Here is a 25444-nt window from a genome sequence, read left to right as displayed (position 1 = left end):
ACATATTTTCCTATACACTACATTTAGGACATTTAGGAATTGTAATCCTCACGACATCCCCTTGACAAAGCTTTGTCTGATACATATTCATGCAAATATACACCACCTTATTGACTGTCATCCTTTAAAAAATGTTAAGATATTGTGTTATAAACCCTGTAAGTGTGCCACCCAGCCTGAAAGAGAGACTGCTATGAGTAAGACGGTACTCAATAACTAACTTCCATAACTAATCCATTACTAACTTCAGTTAAATTTAGTCTATTCAGACAGGCTATTATGTAGATCATAATTAGTAAGAGTCTGCAGCAAGTATACACACACACACACACACACGTGGAGGAGGCCTTAAGCTCCTTTACGTGAGAGCCAACGGCCCCATATGATGCTGGGGAGTACCAGTCTACTCTTGAGCCTACTGGAATCACAATCTGCTGGTTGTTCTTATTCAGTGTAGCAGAAGTAATGTTGGCAGGATGGAATTCCTTATGGTCAGTTCATTCCCAGCTAGCACATTTGGTTCCTTAGAAGTTGTGAGAACGTATGTTTTTGGTTTCACATTGGTTGTGGGAAAGAAGTAATACTTCAAAACTGAAAGTTGTTTAAATGTTCTGAGAACAGAAGTGAACATTTCGCCTGTTCTGGAAATGTTTATTCTTTGTTCTGAGAACGTTTTACTCTGGCTCCTTTAAAGTTTTCTATGAGAACGGAAATTATAGGTTATTTGGAGGTTGTTTAATAACTTCCTTATAACTTTCACTGAATATTTCTATAAGACTTGTAATAACACTGACAGTTTATTTGGGGTTAATGTTTTTGAACCCCAAGCACAGATAGGACACATGGAAATGTATTTCCTTAGGCATTAATCATGCAAACACATTTCTTTTTTATTGTGACACTGCATCCGTGAGATTCAAATCTATAAACCTATAATCTTCTGTTCTCTATCCATGGAATTAGTCCACTGTGCAACCAGGATGGAGCTAGCATGCCATGTTTTACGCATACAAAGCTGTTCATTTTAGTCTATTCAAACAGACCCCATTTCAAAGGAAACAAGTGCTCATTAAGATCAGGTGTGGCCAATTAGTGGGCGCAGTCAACACACCTAAACACACTTAACAAGATAGAGGATAGAGAGTTTTGTTGATGCTAAGAATGGAATGTATTTAAGTAATAATGCCAGAGAAGCCGCTGTTTGGAGGATATATTGGCACGGGTGTTGTTAGGCCCGAGACGAAGTTGAGGGCCGGCAAACCGTGCCAATATATCCTCCAAACACCGGCTTTCGAGGGCATTATCACTTTTATACAACGGGTTACCAACATATTCAAATAATGATAAATGTTATTTTGATTAATTTATTCATACTATTTCATGCTTCCACAAGATATAGTCCCGACACAAATCTAGGGTTGCTACCCAAGCCGGCTGGTCGTTCGTTCTATCGGTTCGGTTGCCAGAGATGCGACCCAGTCGTTCAGTCTTTTTGTTCTGTATTTATGGACCCAGTCGTTCGTTCTAAATGTTCCATTGCCATACTGGCAGGCAACGTTCTTATCTCTTGCTTGCTAGCTAGCCAACTATGGCTAACTTACAGTCACATCAAACAGTGCAGCCAGAATAACAACAGTAGCTGCATTTGCATTTGTTTAAGCTGTTTTCTAGTGACATTTATTTGTACACATCCATAACAATGAGCTAATGAAGCGCAATTTCGCCTGCCATAGAAAATGTGCTCTCGTCAGGGTACTGTTGTTCAGAGGAGCTAGCCAACCACACAGCTAACACAATTACTTCAAACTGAAGCTGGAAAGACCGCAAACTAGCTGCACTTCGTTTTGTTTGACCTTTTTTCAATTGACATTTCTTTGTACATATCCAAAAAATGATGCCAGCTGATTCATGATTTCGACTGGCTGAGAAACGCTGCCTGCCTGCCTGTCTGTCATGTCTCGACTCCCGACACATTCATTATGGGACAGCTGGAGATTTAATTAGAAAATGTAAACAATGTTGCAAATGTCAGAGAGACAGACCGCAAGGTTTATACAAATCTCCGCTGTTAAAAACACATTTCTGTCTAAAGGAAATGTGAGATAATGTCTAGATGCTTTTTATAGTGGAGATCAAGTTTCTAAATTGCCTGGCTGGGCTGATGAGACAGTGGATTGCGCAGTCAGATGGAACAGAGTAAATAGGCATTTTAATGTAATAGATTTAGCCGGTGGTAACTTGTGGAATAGACACCGGCTGGAATGCGGTTTTAACCAGTCAGCATTCAGGATTAGACATTGTATATATGTTTAAGAATAACATTCTTAGAACTAGGCTTGGGTGGTATACTGTATATACCGTATACCAGGGTATTTGGAAAAAGCCACTGGACAGTTTTTCAAAAATGTCACATTTTTATTTAATTTTTTCAATACATTTGAATATTTGTAGCTACTTTTTAAAGATGCATTATGCAGAAATCGCTAAGCCATTTCCTGGTTGTTAAAATTCAAATAGTTTTCCTAATTTCAGTTTATGTGACAAAACAAGCAAGTATGGTGTAGAGAATCATTGTACCATTTAAACCGCTGTGAAATATATTTTCCTTAACCCCAAATATTGTATTTTCAACTGTTTGAAGCTGGTGTACAAAACTGAAAGTAAAAGATGCAAAAACGAAGCTAAAGATTGGGAAGCATAGAAATAGCGCACATAGAACAGATCTACCGCTTGTTAGACTTGCTTTCAATGCGAATGACAGATCTATAATACACATTTCTATGTGAATTTGGTCAGGTTGGCCAAAAAGTACATAATGCAGCTTTAATTGATATGGTGTATGCCTCCACTACACTACATTGATATGCATCGAGGGGATTAAGAATTGAGGATACGCAATGCTCGCTCAAAAATAAGTGGGTATACAACATATACCTGCATATACCCTCCACTACACCACTTGGAAACCTGTAGGAAACGTTATGCTGAAGTACTGAATTTCCCACAGAAGAACGCTGTTTCTTAACGTTCCCTGAACTATTTGAGAACATTCCCAATGTCAAATCAGTTGAACGTTCCTAGAACATGAAATTATATGTAACCATGTTGGAACTTTTAGGAAACGTTCTGTTAAAGCAGGGGTGTCAAACTCATTCCACGGAGGGTCGAGTGTCTGCAGGTTTTTCCTTTCAGTTAAGACCTAGACAACCAGGTGAGGGGAGTTACTTACTAATTAGTGACCTTAATTCATCAATCAAGTACAAGGGTGCAGCGAAAACCCGCTGACACTCGGCCCTCCGTGGAATGAGCTTGACACGTGTTAAAGTAATGAAATACTACGAAAACAATGTTTTTTTGTCAAGTTCCTTAAATGTGCTGAGAATGTTCCAAAGTCAAGCAACTCTCCTGCACCATTAACAGAAAGTTGTGGGAAGGTTGTATGTATAAGACAACCACGCTCTCACCAAGAACATATGGTTCTCAGAACGTTATGTGCTAGCTGGGTTGTTCTCTCTCTGTTATCACCGCTCATGCTAGCACTGGCTTACAGCTTTCTCTCTTTCACACTTAGCAGGCACACTTACACACACAAACACACTTCATCTGCTACACAAACTCTCTCACAACACACTTAGTAGTAGGGTAAACTAGCTTTCACAGTGCAGTTCACACACAGACACTACACACTGACTAAACAACATAGCCAGATTATGATACTATATGTGGACGGGCATACGGGTCAGCATTTAGGCAAGGTAGTTGTTTTTCAAGTTTTGAACACTTGGTGACACTCTTCAATGTCTTACTTCCAGAGTCTCAAGTCGGATGAGGATGCCGGAAGCCATAAGGACACCATCCATCAAACCTTTGAGGCACAAGGTACTTAAATATTTTATTTTAAATAAGTTTACTTTATTGTACATTCAGTCTTCAAGACAGGAGTTTTCCTTGTTAGGTCATGTGATCAGGAAAAACTCCAAGCCCTATTCATACAGTCTAATGCTATACTCTTTGAGGGACTTTCATCCTGACATCTGGATGTGTGTCTCAGGGCAGCAGAAGCGATGGAAGCGGGACAGTTCGGAGAGCCTGCTCCGCTCCCCTGGGCCAGGGGCCGAGGTGGCAGACAGCCAGATGAGGGCAGTATGGGAGGAGCTTGGAGTAGGAGGAGGGGGCTTTCTGAACAGGCAGGAACTGTCCCTGGTCTGTGACCACCTTGGCCTGCAGGACCTGAATCCAGAGGTATGGCCAGCCCAACATTTCAGCCAGTGGGTGTTTTAATTCCCTAATTCCCATATCTGTGCACTTGCTGACTACAAAGGCATTGGATTAGTGTAAACATGGGCCAAGGGAGTTTCCTCTATCTCTTATACCAGTATACATCTGTCCATTCCCTTTTAAGCCATGAGGGGGAGTAAAAGAGTGCACACCTCAGGGAGACGGGCAGGGAATCCGACTGCAGTCGGTGGTTACGTGCCAAAGATACACTACATTACCAAAAGTATGTGGACACCTGCTCATCGAACATCTCATTCCAAAATCATGGGCATTATTATGGAGTTGGTCCCCCCTTTGCTGCTATAACAGCCTCTACTCTTCTGGGAAGGCTTTCCACTAGATGTTGGAACATTGCTGTGGGGACTTCAGCCACAAGAGCGTTAGTGAGGTCGGGCACTGATGTTGGGTGATTAGGCCTGGCTCGCAGTCTACGTTCTAATTCATCCCAAAAGTGTTCGATGGGGTTGAGGTCAGGGTTCTGTGCAGGTCAGTCAAGTTCTTCCACACCGATCTCGACAAACCATTTCTGTATGGACCTCGCTTTGTGCACGGGGACATTGTCATGCTGAAACAGGAATTTCCCCAAACTGTTGCCAAAACGTTGGAAGCACAGAATCGACTAGAATGTCATTGTATGCTGTACCGTTAAGATTTCCCTTCACTTGAACTAAGAGGCCTAGCCCGAACCATGAAAAACAGCCCCAGACCATTATTCTTTCTCCACCAAACTTAACAGTTGGCACTATGCATTGGGGCAGGTAGCATTCTCCTGGCATCCGCCAAACCCAGATTTGTCAGTCGGACTGCCAGATGGTGAAGTGTGATTCATCACTCCAGAGAATGCGTTTCCACTGCTTCAGAGTCCAATGGCGGTGAGCTTTACACTACTCCAGCCGACGCTTGGCATTGGGCATGTTGATGATAGGCTTGTGTGCGGCTGCTCGGCCATGGAAACCCATTTCATGAAGCTCCCAACGAACAGTTATTGTGCTGACGTTGCTTCCAGAGGCAGTTTGGAACTCGGTAGTGAGTGTTGCAACCGAGGACAGATGATTTTTACGTGCTTCAGCACTCGGCGGACCCATTCTGTATGCTTGTGTGGCCTACCACTTCACGGCTGAGCTGTTGTTGCTACTAGACGTTTCCACTTCACAATAACATCACTTACAGTTGATCGGGGCGGCTCCAGCAGGACAGAAATTTGACGAACTGATTTGTTGGAAAGGTCGCATCCTATGACGATGCCATGTTGAAAGTCACTGAGCTCTTCAATAAGGCCATTCTACTGCCAAAGTTTGTCTATGGAGATTGCATGGCGGTTTGCTCGATTTTATACACCTGTCAGCAACTGGTGTGGCTGAAAAAGCCGATTCCACTAATTTGAAGGGGTGTCCACATACTTTTTTATATATAGTGTATATTGGGTGTGTTATGCTAGATATTAATAGTTTGAATCTTTCTCTCTGTATCTGGGTTTCTGTATTGAATTTGACTTCATGTTTTTAACCCCTGACTCGTTATCACACAGGAGTTGGACGCCCTCTTCAGGAAGTTGGACACTGACCTGGATGGGAGGATCAGCCTCAGGAAGTTCCAGAAGGGTCTTTACAGAGAGGAGGGTGTCCCAGTTCCCACCTCCTCCTCCACCCCCATACGCCCCAACCCCCAGCGCTCACTCCAGCAGGTGAGCAGACAGACAGACAGAACAACACCCTTTTTAGGGAACGCGTACATGTTTAACAGTAATTTATTTATATGGAAATGTTTGTGAGTGGGTTTGGGTCAGTACAGTAAATGTATGTAATTAGGCCAGAATAATGATCCGTGGATAATACAAATGACAATACATTGGCACATGGGACTGCCATCTGTCTCGAACTGAAGGGAGTATTTGATATGAATTCTATTTATAACAAAAAAACTGTCACTTTGCATTAAATGTGTGGCTGATTGGTGTCTGAAGCTGCAATATGTAACTTTTTGGGCGACCCAACCAAATTCACATAGGAATGTGTGTTATAGCTCTCATTCTCATTGTAAGCATGTCTAAGAAGCAGTAGATATGTTCTATGTGCGCTATTTCTGTGCTTCACGTTCTTAAGTTCAGTTTTTGTGTCTTTTACTTTTGATTTTGTACACCAGCTTCAACAGCTGAAAATAAGGCATTTTTTGTTATTGAAAATATATTTCACAGCAGTTTAGATGGTACAATGATTCTCTACACTATACATTGCTTGTTTTGACCCACAAACTGAAATTAGGAGAACTATTAGAATTTTAGCAACCAGGAAATGGCAGAGCAATTTTGGCATATTGTACCTTTAAGAACCCAGCTAGCACATTTGATTCCTTGGAAGTTGTAGGAACGTAAGGTTTTGGTTTCCCATTGCTTCTGGGAACGAAGCCATACATTTCCTGACTGGTAAAGCACAACATTTTTTAAATGTTCTGAGAACGGAAGTGAACGTTTCGCCTGATCTGGGAACGTAAAGTTTTAGGTTGCAGGGAGATTCTGAGAAAGTTTTACTATGATTTCCTGAAAGTATTCCTGTTGAAAAGTGATAGTCCAAGTTTAAATGCAGTAAAGTAGGCACACTAAACTGTAAAAAAAAAAGGTTTTGAGTAAAAGAGTGTTTTTAGACTCAAATCAAATATTATTGGTCGCATACACATATTTAGCAGATGTTATTGCAGGTGTAGCGAAATGCTTGTGTTCCTAGCTCCAACAGTGCAGTACTATCTAACAATTCACAACAATACACACATCTAAAATTAAAATAATGGAATTAAGAAATATATAAATATTAGGATGAGCAATGTTGGAGTGGCATTGACGAGAATACAGTATATACATATGAAATGAGTAAAACAGTATGTAAACATTATTAAAGTGACCAGTGTTCCATTATTAAAGTGACCAGTGATTCAATGTCTATGTACATAGGGCAGCAGCCTCCTAAGGTGCAGGGTTGAGTAACCAGGTGGTAGCTAGTGACGATAACTAAGTTCAGGGCAGGGTTCTGGGTGGATGCCGGCTAGTGATGGCTATTTAACAGTCTGATGACCTTGAGATAGAAGCTGTTTTTCAGTCTCTTGGTCCCAGCTTTGATGCATCTGTACTGACCTCACCTTCTAGATGATAGTGGGGTGAACAGGCTGTGGCTCAGATGGTTGATGTCGTTGATGATCTTTTTGACCTTCCTGTGACATCGGGTGCTGTAGGTGTCTTGGAGGGCAGGCAGTGTGCCCCCGGTGATGCGTTGGGCAGACCGCACCACCCTCTGGAGAGCCCTGCGGTTGCGGGCGGTACAGTTGCCGTACCAGGCGGTGATACAGCCCGACAGGATGCTCTCAATGGTGCATCTGTAAAAGTTTGTGATGGTCTTAGGGACCAAGAAAAATTTCAGCCTCCTGAGGTTGAAGAGGCGCTGTTGTGCCTTCTTCACCACACTGTCTGCGTGGGTGGACCATTCCAGTTTGTCAGTGATGTGTCAGTGAAGTCCACAATTAGCTCCTTTGTTTTGTTGACATTGAGTGAGAGGTTATTTTCCTGGCACCACTCCGACAGGGCCCTCACCTCCTCCCTGTAGGCTGTCTCGTCATTGTTGGTAATCAGGCCTACTACTCTTTTCATCTGCAAACTTGATGATTGAGTTGGAGGCGTGCATGGCCACGTAGTCATGGGTGAACAGGGAGTACAGGAGGGGGCTGAGCACGCCAGGAAAATAACCTCTCACTCAATGTCAACAAAACAAAGGAGCTAATTGTGGACTTCACTGACACATCACTGACAAACTGGAATGGTCCACCCACGCAGACAGTGTGGTGAAGAAGGCACAACAGCGCCTCTTCAACCTCAGGAGGCTGAAGAAATTTGGCTTGGCACCGAAAACCCTCACAAACTTTTACAGATGCACAATTGAGAGCATCCTGTCGGGCTCTATCACCGCCTGGTACGGCAACTGCACCACCTGCAACCGCAGGGCTCTCCAGAGGGTGGTGGGGTCTGCCCAACACATCATCGGGGGCAAACTACCTGCCCTCCAAGACACCTACAGCACCCAATGTCACAGGAAGGCCAAAAAGATCATCAAGGACAACAACTACCCGAGCCACTGCTTGTTCACCCCGCTATCATCCAGAAGGCGTGGTCAGTACAGGTGCAGCAAAGCTGGGACCGAGAGACTGAAAAACAGCTTCTATCTCAAGGCCATCAGACTGTTAAATAGCCATCACTAGCACATTAGAGGCTGCTGCCCAATATACATAGACTGGAATCACTGGCCACTTTAATAATGGAACACTAGTCACTTTAATAATGTTTACATATTTTGTATTACTCATCTCATATGTACAGTATCTCACAAAAGTGAGTACACCCCTCACATTTTTGTAAATATTTGAGTATATCTTTTCATGTGACAACACTGAAGAAATTACACTTTGCTACAATGTAAAGTAGTGAGTGTACAGCTTGTATAACAGTGTACATTTGCTGTCCCCTCAAAATAACTCAACACACAGCCATTAATGTCTAAACCGCTGGCAACAAAAGTGAGTAGACCCCTAAGTGAAAATGTCCAAATTGGGCCCAATTAGCCATTTTCCCTCCCCGGTGTCATGTGACTCGTTAGTGTTACAAGGTCTCAGGTGTGAATGGGGAGAAGGTGTGTTACATTTGGTGTCATCGCTCTCACACTCCCTCATACTGGTCACTGGAAGTTCAACATGGCACCTCATGGCGAAGAACTCTCTGAGGATCTGAAAAAAAGAATTGTTGCTCTACATTAAGATGACCTGGGCTATAAGAAGATTGCCAAGACCCTGAAACTGAGCTGCAGCACGGTGGCCAAGACCATACAGCGGTTTAACAGGACAGGTTCCACTCAGAACAGGCCTCGCCATGGTCGACCAAAGAAGTTGAGTGCACGTGCTCAGCGTCATATCCAGAGGTTGTCTTTGGGAAATAGACGTATGAGAGCTGTCAGCATTGCTGCAGAGGTTGAAGGGGTGGGGGGGGTCAGCCGGTCAGTGCTCAGACCATATGCCGCACACTGCATCAAATTGGTCTGCATGGCTGTCGTCCCAGGAGGAAGCCTCTTTTAGATGATGCACAAGAAAGCCCGCAAACAGTTTGCTGAAGACAAGCAGACTAAGGACATGGATTACTGGAACCATGTCCTGTGGTCTGATGAGACCAAGATAAACTTATTTGGTTCAGATGGTGTCAAGCGTGTGTGGCGGCAACCAGGTGAGGAGTACAAAGACAAGTGTGTCTTGCCTACAGTCAAGCATGGTGGTGGGAGTGTCATGGTCTGGGGCTGCATGAGTGCTGCCGGCACTGGGGAGCTACAGTTCATTGAGGGAACCATGAATGCCAACATGTACTGTGACATACTGAAGCAGAGCATGATCCCCTCCCTTCGGAGACTGGGCCGCAGGGCAGTATTCCAACATGATAACGACCCCAAACACACCTCCAAGACGACCACTGCCTTGCTAAAGAAGATGAGGGTAAAGGTGATGGACTGGCCAAGGATGTCTCCAGACCTAAACCCTATTGAGCATCTGTGGCATCCTCAAACGGAAGGTGGAGGAGTGCAAGGTCTCTAACATCCACCAGCTCTGTGATGTCATCATGGAGGAGTGGAAGAGGACTCCAGTGACAACCTGTGAAGCTCTAGTGAACTCCATGCCCAAGAGGGTTAAGGCAGTGCTGGAAAATGATGGTGGCCACACAAAATATTGACACTTTGGGCCCAATTTGGACATTTTCACTTAGGGGTGTACTCACTTTTGTTGCCAGCGGTTTAGACATTAATGGCTGTGTGTTGTGTTATTTTGAGGGGACAGAAATGTACACTGTTATACAAGCTGTACACTCACTACTTTACATTGTAGCAAAGTGTCATTTCTTCAGTGTTGTCACATGAAAAGATATACTCAAATATTTACAAAAATGTGAGGGGTGTACTCACTTTTGTGAGATACTGTATATACTGCATTCTGTTCTGTTCTGTATCATAGTCTGACATTGCTCGTCCAAATATTTATATATTCTTAATTCCATTCCTTTAGTTTATATTTGTGTGTATTGTTGTGAATTTGTTAGATATTACTTGTTGGATATTACTGCACTGTTGGAGCTAGAAACACAAACATTTTGCTACACCCGCAATAACATCTGCTAAACACGTGTATGTGACCAATACAATTGGATTTGATTTCCTTGAGGAACAATATAGGAAATTTAGAGAACAAAATTGGAAAGGCCCATTTCCCCCACATTTGTGCTATGACATGACTTACCTGGACCACCTATTGAGATGTGCCTTTTGGTAAGTAAATTAGGTGAAAAGTAGAGTCACTTCAATGTTCTGAGAATGGAAATTATTATTTGGGGTTTACTTTCTTGAACCTCAAACACAGATAGAACACATGGAAATTAATTTCTTTAGGCATTAATCATGCAAACACATGTATTTTTTATCGTGACATAGCATCAGTGAGATTCAAACCTATGATCTTCTGTTCTCTATCCATGGAATTAGTCCACTGCGCCACCAGGATGGAGCTAGTATGCCATGTTTTCTTTAACTCCAACAAAGCTGTTAATTTTAGTCTATTCAAACAGACCCCATTTCAACGGAAACAAGCACTAATTAAGATTAAGTGTGGCCAATTAGTGGGCACGGCCAACACACCTGAAAACACTTTACCATATAAAGGATAGAGAGTTTTGTTTACACTGAGAACGGAATGTGTATGTTTTTAAATAACATTCTTTGGATGTTACTAATGTTCTTGTGTTTTTTATGGAAAGTTTTGTTTTGTTCGAGAACATGACTTTAAATAGAACCATAAGGAAACCTGCAGAAAACGTTATGCTGAAGTACTGAAATTCCCACAGAAGAACGTTGTTTCTAAAAAGTTCTCTGAACGTTCTGAGAAAATGACTTTAAATAGAACCATGAGGAAAGGTTATGCTGAAATACTGAAATTGTCAAACCAGTTGGAGAATGTTCCTAGAACATTACCAAAATTTAAATTAAATGTAATCATATTTGAACTTTTTCGGAAATGTTTTTTTTTTGTCAAGTTCCTTAAATGTGCTGAGAATGTTTCAAAGCCAAGTAACTCTCCTGCACCATTCCCAGAAAGTGGTGGGAAGGCTGTATGCAAAATAACCATAATACAACCATGCTTTCACCAAGCTCTAAGAAACATATGGTTCTCCAAACGTTATGTGCTAGCTGGGGAGGCTCTTGAAATATTCTCTGTGGCTCATAGTTTAGTTTAGGATTAAGATAAAGGCATAATAAGGTATTCAAAATATGATCTATTGATTAGAAATTGTCCCTTCCCTTCAGTATCTGACATAAAAGGCAAACTGTTATACACAGAAACTGTAACCCAATTCTGATATTTTTTTCACTAATTGGTCTTCTGAGCAATCAGATCAGCTCTGAAAAAGATCTGATATATAAAGATCTGATGTGATTGGTCAAAAGACCAATTAGACCGCCACATCCGGCTTCTTCACCTGTGGGATCGTTTGAGACCAGCCACCCAGACAGCTGAGGAAACTGAGGAGTATTTCTGCCTGTAATAAAGGCCTTTTGTGGGGAAAAACACATTTTGATTGGCTGGGCCTGGCTCCCCAGTGGGTGGGCCTATGACCTCCCAGTCCCACCCAGGGCTGCGCCCCTGCCCAGTCATGTGAAGTCCATAGATGAGGGCCTAATTAATTAATTTCAATTGACTGATTTCCTTATATGACCTGTAAGAGCCAATTTATGCTTTATCCGAAAATGTGGTTGGAGGCGCCGCATGGATGGTGTGACGAATTGCGGAGCCTCTGGAGGCACGCAGAGGCCAAATTGAGCTCTGTACTGCATCGCCATGCGGCTCTAAAAAAAATTAACAATGTGGAGGGCACCCTATAGCTCCGCATTTACATGATTGGTTGACAGTAGGTGAGGGCGGGAGGTCCTGTAAAACACAAACTCACTTCCTTGACAACTTCCTTCACAACAGCTCTGCGCTGCTCTGAGAAGCGCAAAAAGGATGTTTGCTCTGACTTCTGCGGCCACATTGCAGTAAATGCTGTATGGCCAATGCAGATGTCGTATTGACATTTACATTTTTTACATTTTTAGTCATTTAGCAGACGCTCTTATCCAGAGCGACTTACAGTTGTGTGATTACATATTTTTTTTTTTTTATACTGGCCCCCCGTGGGAATCGAACCCACAACCCTGGCGTTGCAAACGCCATGCTCTATCAACTGAGCTATATCCCTGCCGGCCATTCCCTCCCCTACCCTGGACGAATTGTGCGCCGCCCATGAGTCTCCCGGTCGCGGCCGGCTGCGACAGAGCCTGGATTCGAACCAGGATCTCTAGTGGCACAGTTAGCACTGCGATGCAGTGCCTTAGACCACTGCGCCACTCAGGAGTAACCATGACCATGCAGCGCCTTTAACTCAGTAAAATCGTTTAAATTGTTGCATGTTGCGTTTATATTTTTGTTCACTATAGTAGGCTGGCTGTCTGTCTGTCTGTCTCTCTCAGATGACGAATGCTCCAATTTCCTGCTGGTCAATTAAGGAATTTTAGGCAGCAGCCAATCAAGTAATTGACTGTTGGGGCAGAGCTTAGTCTGCCCTTCATGCGTTCCCTTGCTGAATGACCATTTCCACACAAAGAGAAAGCCAAAGTTAGAAATCATGTATTGCACGTCAAGCCTGATATCTGGGTGTGGTTTGTTAACATGGGCTATGAAAGACAACATCCTTTCTTTCAAAGCTTGGCATGTTGGTGCCTCCCAGGTATTAGGAACAACTAGCTACATGAACCAGCACTGAGACACAAGTGTGTTTCTCAGACTTGTTCAGAAACTAAATACTACCTCTACTCCTCCATGTCCCAAACTGGTGTGGGATGTAAGCTGTGAGCAAATGGGGAATGGAATGTAGGTTAAGCCAGATTAAGTGTTATGACAGTAAAATGGCGTTTATTAGTGGCGCGTGAAATACATGTATTTGTGGCGCTGAAGCTCTTTTGTCTATGGGAGTCTGGATTACACAATGCACAGTGGAGGTCAGGTTATTCTTAGAGAAAGCGGTATGACCGAAGGAGGTGTTCCTGCTACAATGCCCCTCAAGGACTTCTTTGTATTTCTATGGCATTGGGAACAGAGGTGAGGCTACACAGCACGCATGCAGTGCGCAGTGCCGCACTGATCTGCAGCAGTGTTCTGTGGAGGAGGAACTAAATTGGGCCATCAGCTAGCCTGTCCCTGTAGCTCTCATGTCTTCCTCTGTTTTCTCCCAGACCTTTGAGGAGCGGATGGTGCGCTCCACCTCTCCCTCTCTCCTGTCTGCCACCGTGGGCCAGAGGCTGCTGACCAGGCTGGACGATGGGTCAGGCTGCACCAGTCCAGAGAGGGTCATCACCCTCTGGAACGAGGAGGGCATCCGGAACAGCAGGGACATCCTACAGGTCAGTGCCGGACTTGTACCATGACAGGTCAGGCTTGTTGGAACCTGTCACACTATGTGTTTGGTGTTAGATAATAAGCAGCCAGTGTGAACGTCATGTGGGTTTTAGTGGTTTAGTATGCTCTGGGTTTGTGAGTACAATCTGTGAAAGGTAAGCTTTGTGAGAAAGTTATGAACCAATGTACGTGTTCATACTATTACTGTTTCTATTTGAATGTCCTCCAGTCATGGATACACACGCTCATTGCTTGTACCAGTTATTTTCAGAAGTAGCCTTGAAATGTTGATTACTCTTCCTTTGCGGCTACTTGAATTGATACGTTGTTGAAAAGCCTTGGTGTTCAGAGGTTGGTACAGGATAAAGAAAGCTGCAGGGTTTCTCATTTCATCATTTTGATCAGACAAGTTACATAAACTGTATTTCTGACTCCTTTAGGAGCCTATCTCCTTCCTGTGTGTAAAATGTGTAATAGGAGGAGAATAGAGATTGTGGGTTCCAGTTACATGTTGCGGATGTTCTTTTGTTTTAGATTACATGCTGTGGTGTAAAACTATAATCTATGTAATGCTGCCAACAAATGGCCCTAGCTAGACATGCTCAGATTATATTATGTGTTACTGAAATAATCCTATTGTAATCTGACACATTTTATTGCATGAACTGAACTTTGATCTGAATTTATATTTACCATACACCAGTTGTCAAAACACCTGGGGCCTCATTTATAAATGTTGCGTATGCATAAAATATGCCCCAAAACATGCGTGCGCCAGTTTTCATGCAAAAGTTGGCATTTATGAAAACGGAACTTGACGTGAGAATTTGCTTATCATCCCGCAATCTTTAGACCATGTGTACACACAGTTTCTAGTGGCTAAACTATTGCATTGCAAGAAGGCAAAAGGAGCCTTGTGCAGGAAGACACAACGCTCTTTTTCATAACAAAAACAGATCATTTCCATGATCAGTGCAGAATAAATAACTCACCTTTTCTGACTGATGGTTTCGTACTCGCGAAATAGCCGATAGGCTTACAACAAGTTAGGATAGGCTACCAGTCGTCCCATGTGGCTCAGTTGATAGAGTATTGTGCTTGCAATGCCAGGTTTGAGGGTTGTGGGTTTGATTCCCACGGAGGACCAGTACAAAAAATGTAAAAAAAATGTATGCACTTACTACTGTAAGTCGCTCCGGATAAGAGCGTCTGCTAAATTACTAAAATGTAAAAATTTCCCATCTCTCATTTAATTGGACCCACTTCACAGTAGTAAGTAGATAAGCTAATTAAAGTATTTTGCTCTATGCGATCCGATGCGCAGTTCAAAGGTAGACCAGACGGTTCACCTTTTCCATTGATGTTTGTAAGTGAGGTCTGAATACTGTAATTTCACATTTCTCGAGTAGACAATATTTCATTTTATAAACATAATGCATGTATCATAATCATTGCAGAATGAATTCCTCACCTTTTCTGGTCATGATGAGTTCATATTCCCAAAGTAGCCATACAACAAATTACCATACACATCTATTAATTGGGCCTATTAGATAGGCTATTATAATTTCTAGTTTTTGCTCTATGTATCCGAAAGGGAGCGTGGTTTCTAACATACATTCCAATTGAACAGGTGAACAGATATTTTGCATTGAGTAGGCTACCACTGTAAGTAGGCCTACTGTCGTTTTTTGTGTGTTTTTTCTGAGTAGACATTGTTTCAGAATTCGTGGGCAGTGCAGCATATTTAGGTTTGGGAAAACGTAAATGCAAAACATTATTGAATTCAAACAATCTGTTTACAGGTCCACAACAATTCGTAATAGTTTTTGTCTTTCAGAAACTGTCAGATGGGCTATAGCAAATGTCACTGCAAAAGAAAACATTCTGCCAACACCTCCAAAAACAATTGATCAAGTTCACCATTGCTTTTTTCTTTAGATACGGTCTTGGCCTAATTCTAATACTTCCAAAGTATTCAGCAAATAAGGGCGTTAATGTCACTATGCAAGATGAATGATGGGTGTTATAATGCTCTTTCACACTCGTACTGTCCCCTCCAGACTCTGGACTTCCCCCTGGAGGAGCGGGTCAGTCTGGCGGAGCTCACCCTGGCCCTGGACAATGAGCTGCTGGTCAGCGGCAACGGCATCCACCAGGCCGCTCTCATCTCTTACAAGAACGAGATCCAGTTCCTCCAGTGAGTCTTTGGTTTGATAATGTATACTTTGGTATTGCATGCTTCCGTTGGACTCTATAGAGGTTATGGTCAAAGAGACTTTAGTGTATCCTCTGGATTCATTTCCTGTATGCGCCAATGACTGTAAACTGAGACCAATTCATTTACATCAACTCTTGATTGATTTCATGGTCAAGCATTGCATAATGGATTTTTGGTTGATAGATTTTTACTGTGTCTCCACCTAGAGGTGAGAGATTTTGATGCTTTTATATTATTGATTGTAACGATCATTGCCTTGTCAGTTTACTGACCAACTTTGGAACCACAATACTGCATTCTTTCAGCGTTTTTTGATTCTTTGTGCATAATGTACATAGAATATCTGCTGTTAAAGTTAGTGCTCCATGATCAGGTCATTCTGGTGAGTGTTGTGCTTAGGTCCATGCTCAGATGTCTGTCCACTGTCTGTCCCTCAGGGTCCTAGCAGACCAGGCGTGTCAGGAAAGGGACAAGGTCAAGGCCGACCTGGAGTGGGCCGACAGGAGGAACCTCCAGCTGGTCAGAGAGGTGGATGACAGGCACGCCACCATTGAGTCACTGAATGAAACCAAAATCAAGTAAGACCTTCTCTTCCTTATCACCTCCATATCATTCTGTATGTTACAGATTACAGACTGATCTGATGGTTGGAAAATCTTGCTTGACTGGTTGTGTATTGTCATGCGTGGAGGATGGACCATTTAGTTAAACTTCCCTCTGATTGTCAGGGGTCTGGAGCAGGAGTTCCGGGATAGGCTAATGGCCCTGCGCAGTGAATCGGAGCAAGAGAGCGAGGTCCTGCTGCAGCAGGTGGAGTTTGAGCGGGCCAAGCTCAAAGAGGAAGTGGAGGTCCTACATGCACAGGATGCCAGTCTGCAGGAGGAAATCTGTAATGCCACCCAGGTGACTATCGCTATAGATACACACCATGAGGTTTTTACAATGATAAGAGTGCTAGGAATGCAGGCGATTGCTTGACCACCCTGCCTACAAGATTCCTTGAGCTTAGCCTCTATTTGAATTCATTGCATAAGAGGCTCCTCATGCTTTTGAATGCATGTATTTTGTATGAGTATAAACTGGTTAATGTTCTGCAAGGAATTCGTTTTCATCTCCCTCCCAGTCTCCTCTCTAGAGAACTCAAATGAGAGGATTAGATTAGTTCATGTGATTTTGGTTTTTGCCTTCCTGCTTGCAACATCCACCTCCAGACACAGACATGCTCTATTCAGACTCCTACTAGACCCACTCGCCCACGGACAACCAACCAATGGCAGACTGCGGCTTAGCTTCTTAACTATCCCCCGTCGTTAGTACTCCTATTGTTCTCTGTTATGGAGTGATTATACCGTGTTGCTGTGGATATCTTAAAGCGGTATCGTATCACTCTCAATAACCCTCCCTCTGGGCTAACAGGAGAACGGACGTTTGGAGGAGGAGGGCAGTGTTCTGAAGGGGAAGCTGTCAGAGGCAGAGAACACCATCTCCAAGCTGCAGAGAGACCTGGACCAGCTCCTACTAGACAAGGTGAGAGGGAACTATGTGAGAATGGGCGTGATGTAGGGTGACCACATTTAAAATACCCAAATGCAGGACAACAGGATGATTTTGCGGGACAGTGTAGCCTACACATTAATGTTTTTTTGGGGCAGCACCCCTCAGGGAATGTAAACAGTTAGGAAGGGAAACTTTTAAAATGGGATTGAGTGAAGTAGCAGAAAATATGTTAAATGAGCAACTAATGAGCATGGAGAGTTTTACGAAATTACCTTTCAGTCTAATACAGCTATTAAAATGCTTCAAAAGAGAGGTTGGAATGTCAATTCTCATCAAATTAATAGAAAGTCTGATTGAAATATGGAACAAATCAACCTATTTTTCTAAATTAGTGGTGTTTTAATTTGTTGATAAAATGCAGGACAAAGGGCCAAAATGCGGGACATGTGGTCACCCTAGCGTGATGATGTCCTGCTGTGGTAACTCATCCCTCAGGGAGTGAGCAGTGCGGTTTTGCCAGAAATTAATGATTGATGAGGGTTTCCGTTTTGGTTGGCTGACAGTTTGGGAGCCTGGATCCGAACAACACAGGACTGCTGAACCAGGAGGAGCGCTTCTCTGAGATCATCAAGGAGTACAAGCTGCAGTGCCGGGTAAGAGTGTGTGCATGTGTGTTTACAGAATCATGCCTTGGTTGGAACCCCCAAGGGGGCTTGACCTGGTTTACCTTTCACAATTTTCCAAAGCATAGTGAAGTAATTAGTTATACACTGCATACATAACATTCATGATTTATGGTAAACTATTTTTAAGGACTTTTTGTTTACTTGCCTGGACAGAGCAGAGACCTGTTTTGAGTGTATGAATGACAAGCCTCTTGATTTATCCAAACGCCTCCCATTTTGGGAAACTAGAATAAGAATAAGTGTTGCTGTGTGGTTTGATTAGCATGTGCGTGGCAGTTAGTGAGGACATTGTGACTGGTACTGATCTATCTTTATAGTAGTTCTGCTGTGTTTTGCTGTGTTTGTTATGTATGTTTGTCAGAAGTATTGCATGTTAAATGACACGTCTGTGTCTCACAGGAGCTGCGGGACCGGAATGACGAGTTGAACTCTGAGGTGGAGATGTTAAAGAGTCAGGGGATGGGGAGGCGACCCAGACGGGCAAGAGACACGTCCACACACGCTTGGTCCAGCCGACGATCACTGACCTCTAAGTCTGACTCTGGTAAATCCCACTCATAGCCCTAAGCCATATACTGTGTTCACTGATTTGTCCCTATAATTTATATCCGTGCCCTGATTAGAACATAGTGATTTGTTTTCAGTTTTAAATGTATTTATTTAGACCTACAGTATATGCTGTATACTAAAGTGTTGCCTGAAAATATATACTGTATATGGGCCTTGTCCTTGGAGGACTGAAGGGCCCCTCCTATCTCTCTCCCCCACCCATGTATGCACATACACGCCCTCTTTCACACACACCCTCTAATTTCTCCACTCAGTCCCACTCCAGACACTGACAGTTTCACATTAGTCACTGACCTACTCTCTACAGTAATCTTGTCCATTGTGCTTCAGATGAGCCTGAGATGAAAAGAGGCATATCTCCCATGGCTAGGAAAAAGCGACAAGTGGCCGATAAGAATGGTAAGAATTGGAAACATCAATCATTTTTTCCCTCTCTGTAAAAACCTGTTGGGTATGACTCACACACCTTGGTGTTTTTGTTTCTGTTCCCTCAGGCCTGGGTTCTCTGGAGAGTCTGCCAGGCCCTGTTGTGAGCATTGAGACGGAGATGGCCATGGGACAGCTTAAGGAGAGGCACAGCCAGGAGGTGCAGGACCTGAAGATTGAGTTGGAGACCAAGGTAGAGGAAGCAATCTGATACGTACGCTCACACTAGGGTTTAATATTTTCCCGAGAATCTACCAATTTTCCTTCCTGAGAAAAATGCAAGAAATTACTGGCTTCCTGGTATTCCTGTTCAAACCGGAAGTGCTATTTAAAAGCACTTCGCTTATTATGGTGATTTTGTCAGAGGGAACATATCTGATTCTCCGCTTATCAAACAGATAAGCTGTAGCGAAGATTCAGCACGATGGATAGCGCTGCGGTTGATCAATTGCCCATGAATCTAAACTCGCCATGAATCATGGCCATTCTAAGGTAGGCTATATTTTACATAAAAGTTAACATTTAATTATTGCATTCATTATCATTCGTTAGCATAAAAATATATGGTACGCCTATATCTAGCAATAAAGTAAATGATAATCTCTCATGGTTTTCTTTTTAAATGTTTATTTAGTCACAGCATAAAATAAATGAAATGTGAGCCTTCTGGCTACACAAACGTGGACTATAGGCTATAATAGAATTAACTAACCAAAGACCCACCCACCCTAGACCCACTTCAATTTGCTTACCGCCCCAATACATCCACAGACGATGCAATCGCCATCACACTGCACACTGCCCTATCCAATCTGGACAAGAGTAATACCTATGTAAGAATGCTGTTCATTGACTAGCTCAGCATTCAACACCATAGTACCCTCCAAGCTCATCATTAAGCTCGAGGCCCTGGGTCTGAACCACGCCCTGTGGAACTGGGTCCTGGACTTCCTGACGGGCCGCCCCCCAGGTGGTGAAGGTAGGAAACAACATCTCCACTTCGCTGATCCCCAACACAGGTGAGGGCTCTGGGTGTGTGGTGCCAGGAAAATAACCTCTCACTCAACGTCAACAAAAACAAAGGAGATGATCGTGGATTTCAGGAAACAGCAGAGGGTGCACCCCCCTATCCACATCGACGGGCCACAGTGGAGAAGGTGGAAAGCTTCAAGTTCCTCGGCGTACACATCACTGACAAACTGAAATGGTCCACCCACGCAGACAGTGTGGTGAAGAAGGCGCAACATAGCCTCTTCAACCTCAGGAGGCTGAAGAAATTTGGCTTGGCACCTAAAACCCTCACAAACTTTTACAGATGCACAATTGAGAGCATCCTGTTGGGCTGTATCACCGCCTGGTACGGCAACTGCACCGCCCGCAACCGCAGGGCTCTCCAGAGGGTGGTGCTGTCTGCCGAACGCATAACCGGGGGCAAACTACCCGCCCTCCAAGATACCTACAGCACCCGATGTTACAGGAAGGCCAAAAAGATCATCAAAGACATCAACCACCCGAGCCACTGCCTGTTCACCCTGCTATCATCCAGAAGGCGAGGTCAGTACAGGTGTATCAAAGCTGGGACCGAGAGAATGAAAAACAGCTTCCATCTCAAGGCCATCAGACTGTTAAATAGCCATCACTAGCCCATTAGAGGCAGCTGCTGCTGCCTATTGAAATCACTGGCCACTTTAAGAAATGGAACACTTGTCACTTTAATAATGTTTACATATATATCTTGCACTACTCATCTCATATGTATATACTGTATTCTATTCTATAATATTCTACTGTATCTTAGTCCATGCCGCTCTGTCATTGCTTGTCCATATGTATATATTCTTAAATTCCATTCCTTACTAGATTTGTGTGTATTGGGTATATGTTGTGAAATTGTTAGATATTACTGCACTGTCGGAGCTAGAAGCACAAGCATTTCGCTACACCCGCAATAACATCTGCTAAACACGTGTATGTGACAAATAAATTATTTGATTTCTTATTTTCCATTATTACTTTTATTCAGGACAGAAAAACAAAGATTTTCATAAAACTTGCTTGTTCAATTCGAGTTCATTAAAAGACACCCGGTTCTCGCATCATTTTTCAACATGAAAAACAGACTTGTTTAGAAACAGAATAACTATAATTATAGGAAGGACTAACTGTAATTGTAGCTGACTAATTGTCAAGACCCAGCCAAACAAATGTAGAATAATTCTACACACAAATGTAGGCTATAGGCTGCGGAAAATAACCTGGTAGGCTTAACCTGTAGCTAGCTAACAAACAAACAAAATAATTTGCATAGGCTTTAGGCCGTACCTGTTTAACTTACATTTTATCTGATGAAGTGGTCTCTCAAAAAGCACAGTGCATAAATTCTTCCCAGACAGGCGGTTTCTGATCTTCGCCACAAATTGGCCACAGACTGAGAAGGCTCTCTTGGCCTCCACGGAGGTAGCCTGGATCGTGGCGAGCACCTCAAACAGGTGCGGCAGGTATTTTGACCTGTTTGTTGCTTCAAACAGACTGAATTGCTTAGACAGGATTTTCAGCAGGTTGGTTTGGCATTCGGCTTCGTTGGCAATTTTTTTTTTATCTTTGCCACACAGACTTTTTTAATCATGCTGAACAAAAATAAAAATGCAACAATTAACCATTTTACTGATTTACAGTTCATATAAGGAAATCAGTCAATTGAAATAAATTCATTAGGCCCTAATCTATGGATTTCACATGACTGGGAATACAGATATGCATCTGTTGGTCACAGATACATACAAAAAAAAGGTAAGGGCGTGGATCAGAAAACCAGTCAGTATCTGGTGTGACCACCATTTTCCTCATGCAGCGCGACACATCTCCTTCACATAGAGTTGATCAGGCTGTTAACTGTGGCCGGTGGAATGTTGTCCCACTCCTCTTCAGTGGCTGTGCGAAGTTGCTGGATATTGGTGGAAACTGGAACACGCTGTCGTACACATCGATCCAGAGCATCCCAAACATGCTCAATGGGTGACATGTCTGGTGAGTATGCAGGCTATGGAAGAACTGGGAGATTTTCAGCTTCCAGGAATTGTGTACAGATCTTTGCGACATGGAGCCATGCATTATCATGCTGAAACATGATGCGATGGTGGTGATGAATGGTATGACAATGGGCCTCAGTATCTTGTCATGGTATCTCTGTGCATTCAAATTGCAGTCGATAAAATGCAATTGTGTTCATTGTCCGAGCTTATTCCTGCCCATACCATAACCCCACCGCCACCATGGGGCACTCTGTTCACAACGTTCACATCAGCAAACTGCTCGCCCACACGACGCACAGTCTGCCATCTGCCCGGTACATTTGAAACCGGGATTCATCCATGAAGAGCACACTTCTCCGGCATGCCAGTGGCCGTCGAAGTTGAGCATATGCCCACTGAAGTCAGTTACGATGCCGAACTGCAGTCAGGTCAAGACCCTGGTGAGGACGATGAGCACGCAGATTAGCTTTCTGACAGTTTGTGCAGAAATTATTCGGTTGTGCAAACCCACAGTTTCATCAGCTGTCTGGGTGGCTGGTTTCAGACGATCCCGCAGGTGAAGAAGCCGGATGTGGAGGTCATGGCCTGGCGTGGTTACACGTGGTCTGTGGTTGAGGTCGGTTGGACGTACTGCCAAATTCTCTAAAACGACGTTGGAGGGGGCTTATGGTAGAGAAATAAACATTCAATTATCTGGCAACAGCTCTGGTGGACATTCCTGCAGTCAGCATGCCAATTGCACGCTCCCTTAAAACTTGAGACATCTGTGGCATTGTGTTGTGTGACAAAACTGCACATTTTAGTGGCCTATTTATTGTCCCAAGCACAAGGTGCACCTGTGTAATGATCATGCTGTTCAATCATCTTCTTGATATGCCACACCTGTCAGGTGGATGGATTATCTTGGCAAAGTAGAAATGCTCACTAACAGGGTTGTAACCAAATTTGAGAGAAATAAGCTTTTTGTGCGTATGGAAAATTCTGGGATCTTTTATTTCAGCTCATGAAACATGGGACCAACCCTTTACATGTTGCGTTTATATTTTTGTTCAGTGTAATAAATGCAGGTAGGCCTACCAATAGCGACTTTGTGTAAGTGAATACGGTAGGCTACAACAACACACCCTGAGCATTGATTATTGATCATGCAGATAGCAGAGCAGGCCATATGAAGACAGATTTAGACATTGCATATAATTTAACAGTTCAATTTTATGTCACGTTGTTCATATAAATAATTTATTCTAATTTACGGGTTTCTCGCTATTATTTATCCCGGGAAAGGGTCGTGGGTTTGGGAGGGAATTCCCAGTAACCCGGTTCCTGCCATTAAACCCTAGCTCACACGTTTTTGTATTGTTTTAATTACCGTCTCCTATTCTTTATGTGAAATTGAAAGGTCCAAAATTATTGGTAATTTGAATGAAACTATATGAAAAACGGAACTAACTTCAGTACATGGGAGGCCCATTTTTCAAATTCTGGAATATCCCTGACCCCCCTCATCCTCGCCCCACAGGTGAACTTCTACGAGCGCAGCCTGGAGCTGATGCGACGGAACATGGAGGTGGAGAGGAAGGACATCTCTCAGGGCTTCAAGGTGGAGATCAGTGAGCTGGAGGAGGAGAAGGCCCAGGCTGTGGTGCAGGTTATGAGGCTAAGAGAGACAGTGGAGAAGCTGCAGACCGAGCTACAGAGCAGCTCCAGGTGCCTGGGAGGGTCAGGCTGGGGCGCTGACCAGGAGAGAAGGGCCCAGCGCGAACAGGCTGAGCTAGAGCAGAACTATGCCCGGGAGATCAGTAACCTGGTCCAGAGGCTGACCTCCGAGAAAGACCAGCTAGAGGCTGAGCTGAAGCTCAAGATGGACCAGGAAGTGCTGCTCGTAAGGTGGGTGTGGCCAGACTATCCTCCTTGCCAGGCCTGTCTTCTGAAATTCAAACCAATTCATTTCAAGTTCACATTGTTGTGTAGGTTGACTCCCGGTTTCGCATTCAATTAAATTTGTAATTTTTGGTGCCAACCGTAACTTTTGCATGAGTCCCTTTTAACTCCATAACACATACACTGGACTTACACAACAATGGTGTGAGAGCTGGGACTTGTGTACGCTGTGTGTGTGTGTGTGTGTGTGTGTATATATATGCACTGAGTGTACAAAACATTATGAACATTACCTGCTCTTTCCATGACATACTGTAGAATGACCAGGTGAATCCAGGTGACAGCTATGATCCCTTGTTGATGTCACTTGTTAAATCCCCTTCAATCAGTGTAGATGAAGGGGAGGAGACAGGTTAAAGAAGGATTTTTAAGCCTTGAGACAATTGAGACATGGATTGTGTATTTGTGCCATTCAGAGGCTGAATCGGCAAGATAAAACATTTAAGTGCAATTGAACAGGGTATGGTAGTAGGTGCCAGGCGCACTGGTTTGTGTCAAGAACAGCAACGCTGCTACGTTTTTCACGCTCAACAGTTTCCCGTGTGTATCAAAAATGGTCCACCACCCAAAGAACATCCAGTCAACGTGACACAACTGTGGGATGCATTGGAGTCAACATGGGCCAGCATCCCTGTGGAATGGTTTTGACACCTTGTAGCGTCCATGCCCTGACGAATTGAGGCTGTTCTGAAGACAAAAAGGGGTGCAACTCAAGGTGTTCTTAATGTTTTGTCCACTCAGTGTATGTATGTGTATATATACAGTTGAAGTCGGAAGTTTACATACACCTAGGTTGGAGTCATTAAAACTAGTTTTTCAACCACTCCACACATTTCTTGTTAACAAACTATAGTTTTGGCAAGTCGGTTAGGACATAATAATAATAATAATAATATGTCATTTAGCAGACGCTTTTATCCAAAGCGATTTACAGTCGTGTGCATACATTTTTACGTATGGGTGGTCCCGGGGATCGAACCCACTACCCTGGCGTTACAAGCGCCATGCTCTACCAATTGAGCTACAGAGGACCACATTGAGCTACAGAGGACATATACTTTGTTCATGACACAAGTAATTTTTCCAACAATTGTTTACAGACAGATTATTTCACTTATAATTCACTGTATCACAATTCCAGTGGGTCAGAAGTTTACATACACTAAGTTGACTGTGCCTTTAAACAGCTTGGAAAATTCCAGAAAATTATGTCATGGCTTTAGAAGCTTCTGATAGGCTAATTGACATCATTTGAGTCAACTGGAGGTGTACCTGTGGATGTATTTCAAGGCCTA

The 25444-nt window shown here is 43.3% G+C and overlaps 1 protein-coding gene across 3 annotated transcripts in view; it reads left to right on the top strand.

The window, feature by feature from the left end:
• ninl (ninein-like) overlaps nt 1-25444 on the top strand; it is a 43717-nt gene that overhangs the window by 8111 nt on the left and 10162 nt on the right. For all 3 annotated transcript variants that reach the window (XM_041866884.2, XM_041866883.2, XM_041866882.2), the window contains exons 5-17: nt 3813-3879; nt 4052-4242; nt 5807-5962; nt 13614-13781; nt 15840-15976; nt 16435-16575; nt 16726-16900; nt 17414-17524; nt 18058-18147; nt 18580-18724; nt 19081-19149; nt 19245-19369; nt 23728-24095. In XM_041866884.2, coding sequence (XP_041722818.2) covers nt 3813-3879; nt 4052-4242; nt 5807-5962; nt 13614-13781; nt 15840-15976; nt 16435-16575; nt 16726-16900; nt 17414-17524; nt 18058-18147; nt 18580-18724; nt 19081-19149; nt 19245-19369; nt 23728-24095 — 1943 coding nt within the window. The remainder of the gene's footprint in view (nt 1-3812; nt 3880-4051; nt 4243-5806; nt 5963-13613; nt 13782-15839; nt 15977-16434; nt 16576-16725; nt 16901-17413; nt 17525-18057; nt 18148-18579; nt 18725-19080; nt 19150-19244; nt 19370-23727; nt 24096-25444) is intronic.

The sequence above is a fragment of the Coregonus clupeaformis genome, chromosome 37 (assembly GCF_020615455.1).
Source record: "Coregonus clupeaformis isolate EN_2021a chromosome 37, ASM2061545v1, whole genome shotgun sequence".
Classification (NCBI taxonomy): domain Eukaryota; kingdom Metazoa; phylum Chordata; class Actinopteri; order Salmoniformes; family Salmonidae; genus Coregonus; species Coregonus clupeaformis.
The sequence above is the reverse complement of the archived record's forward strand: the minus strand, read 5'-3'. Positions and strand labels throughout refer to the sequence as shown.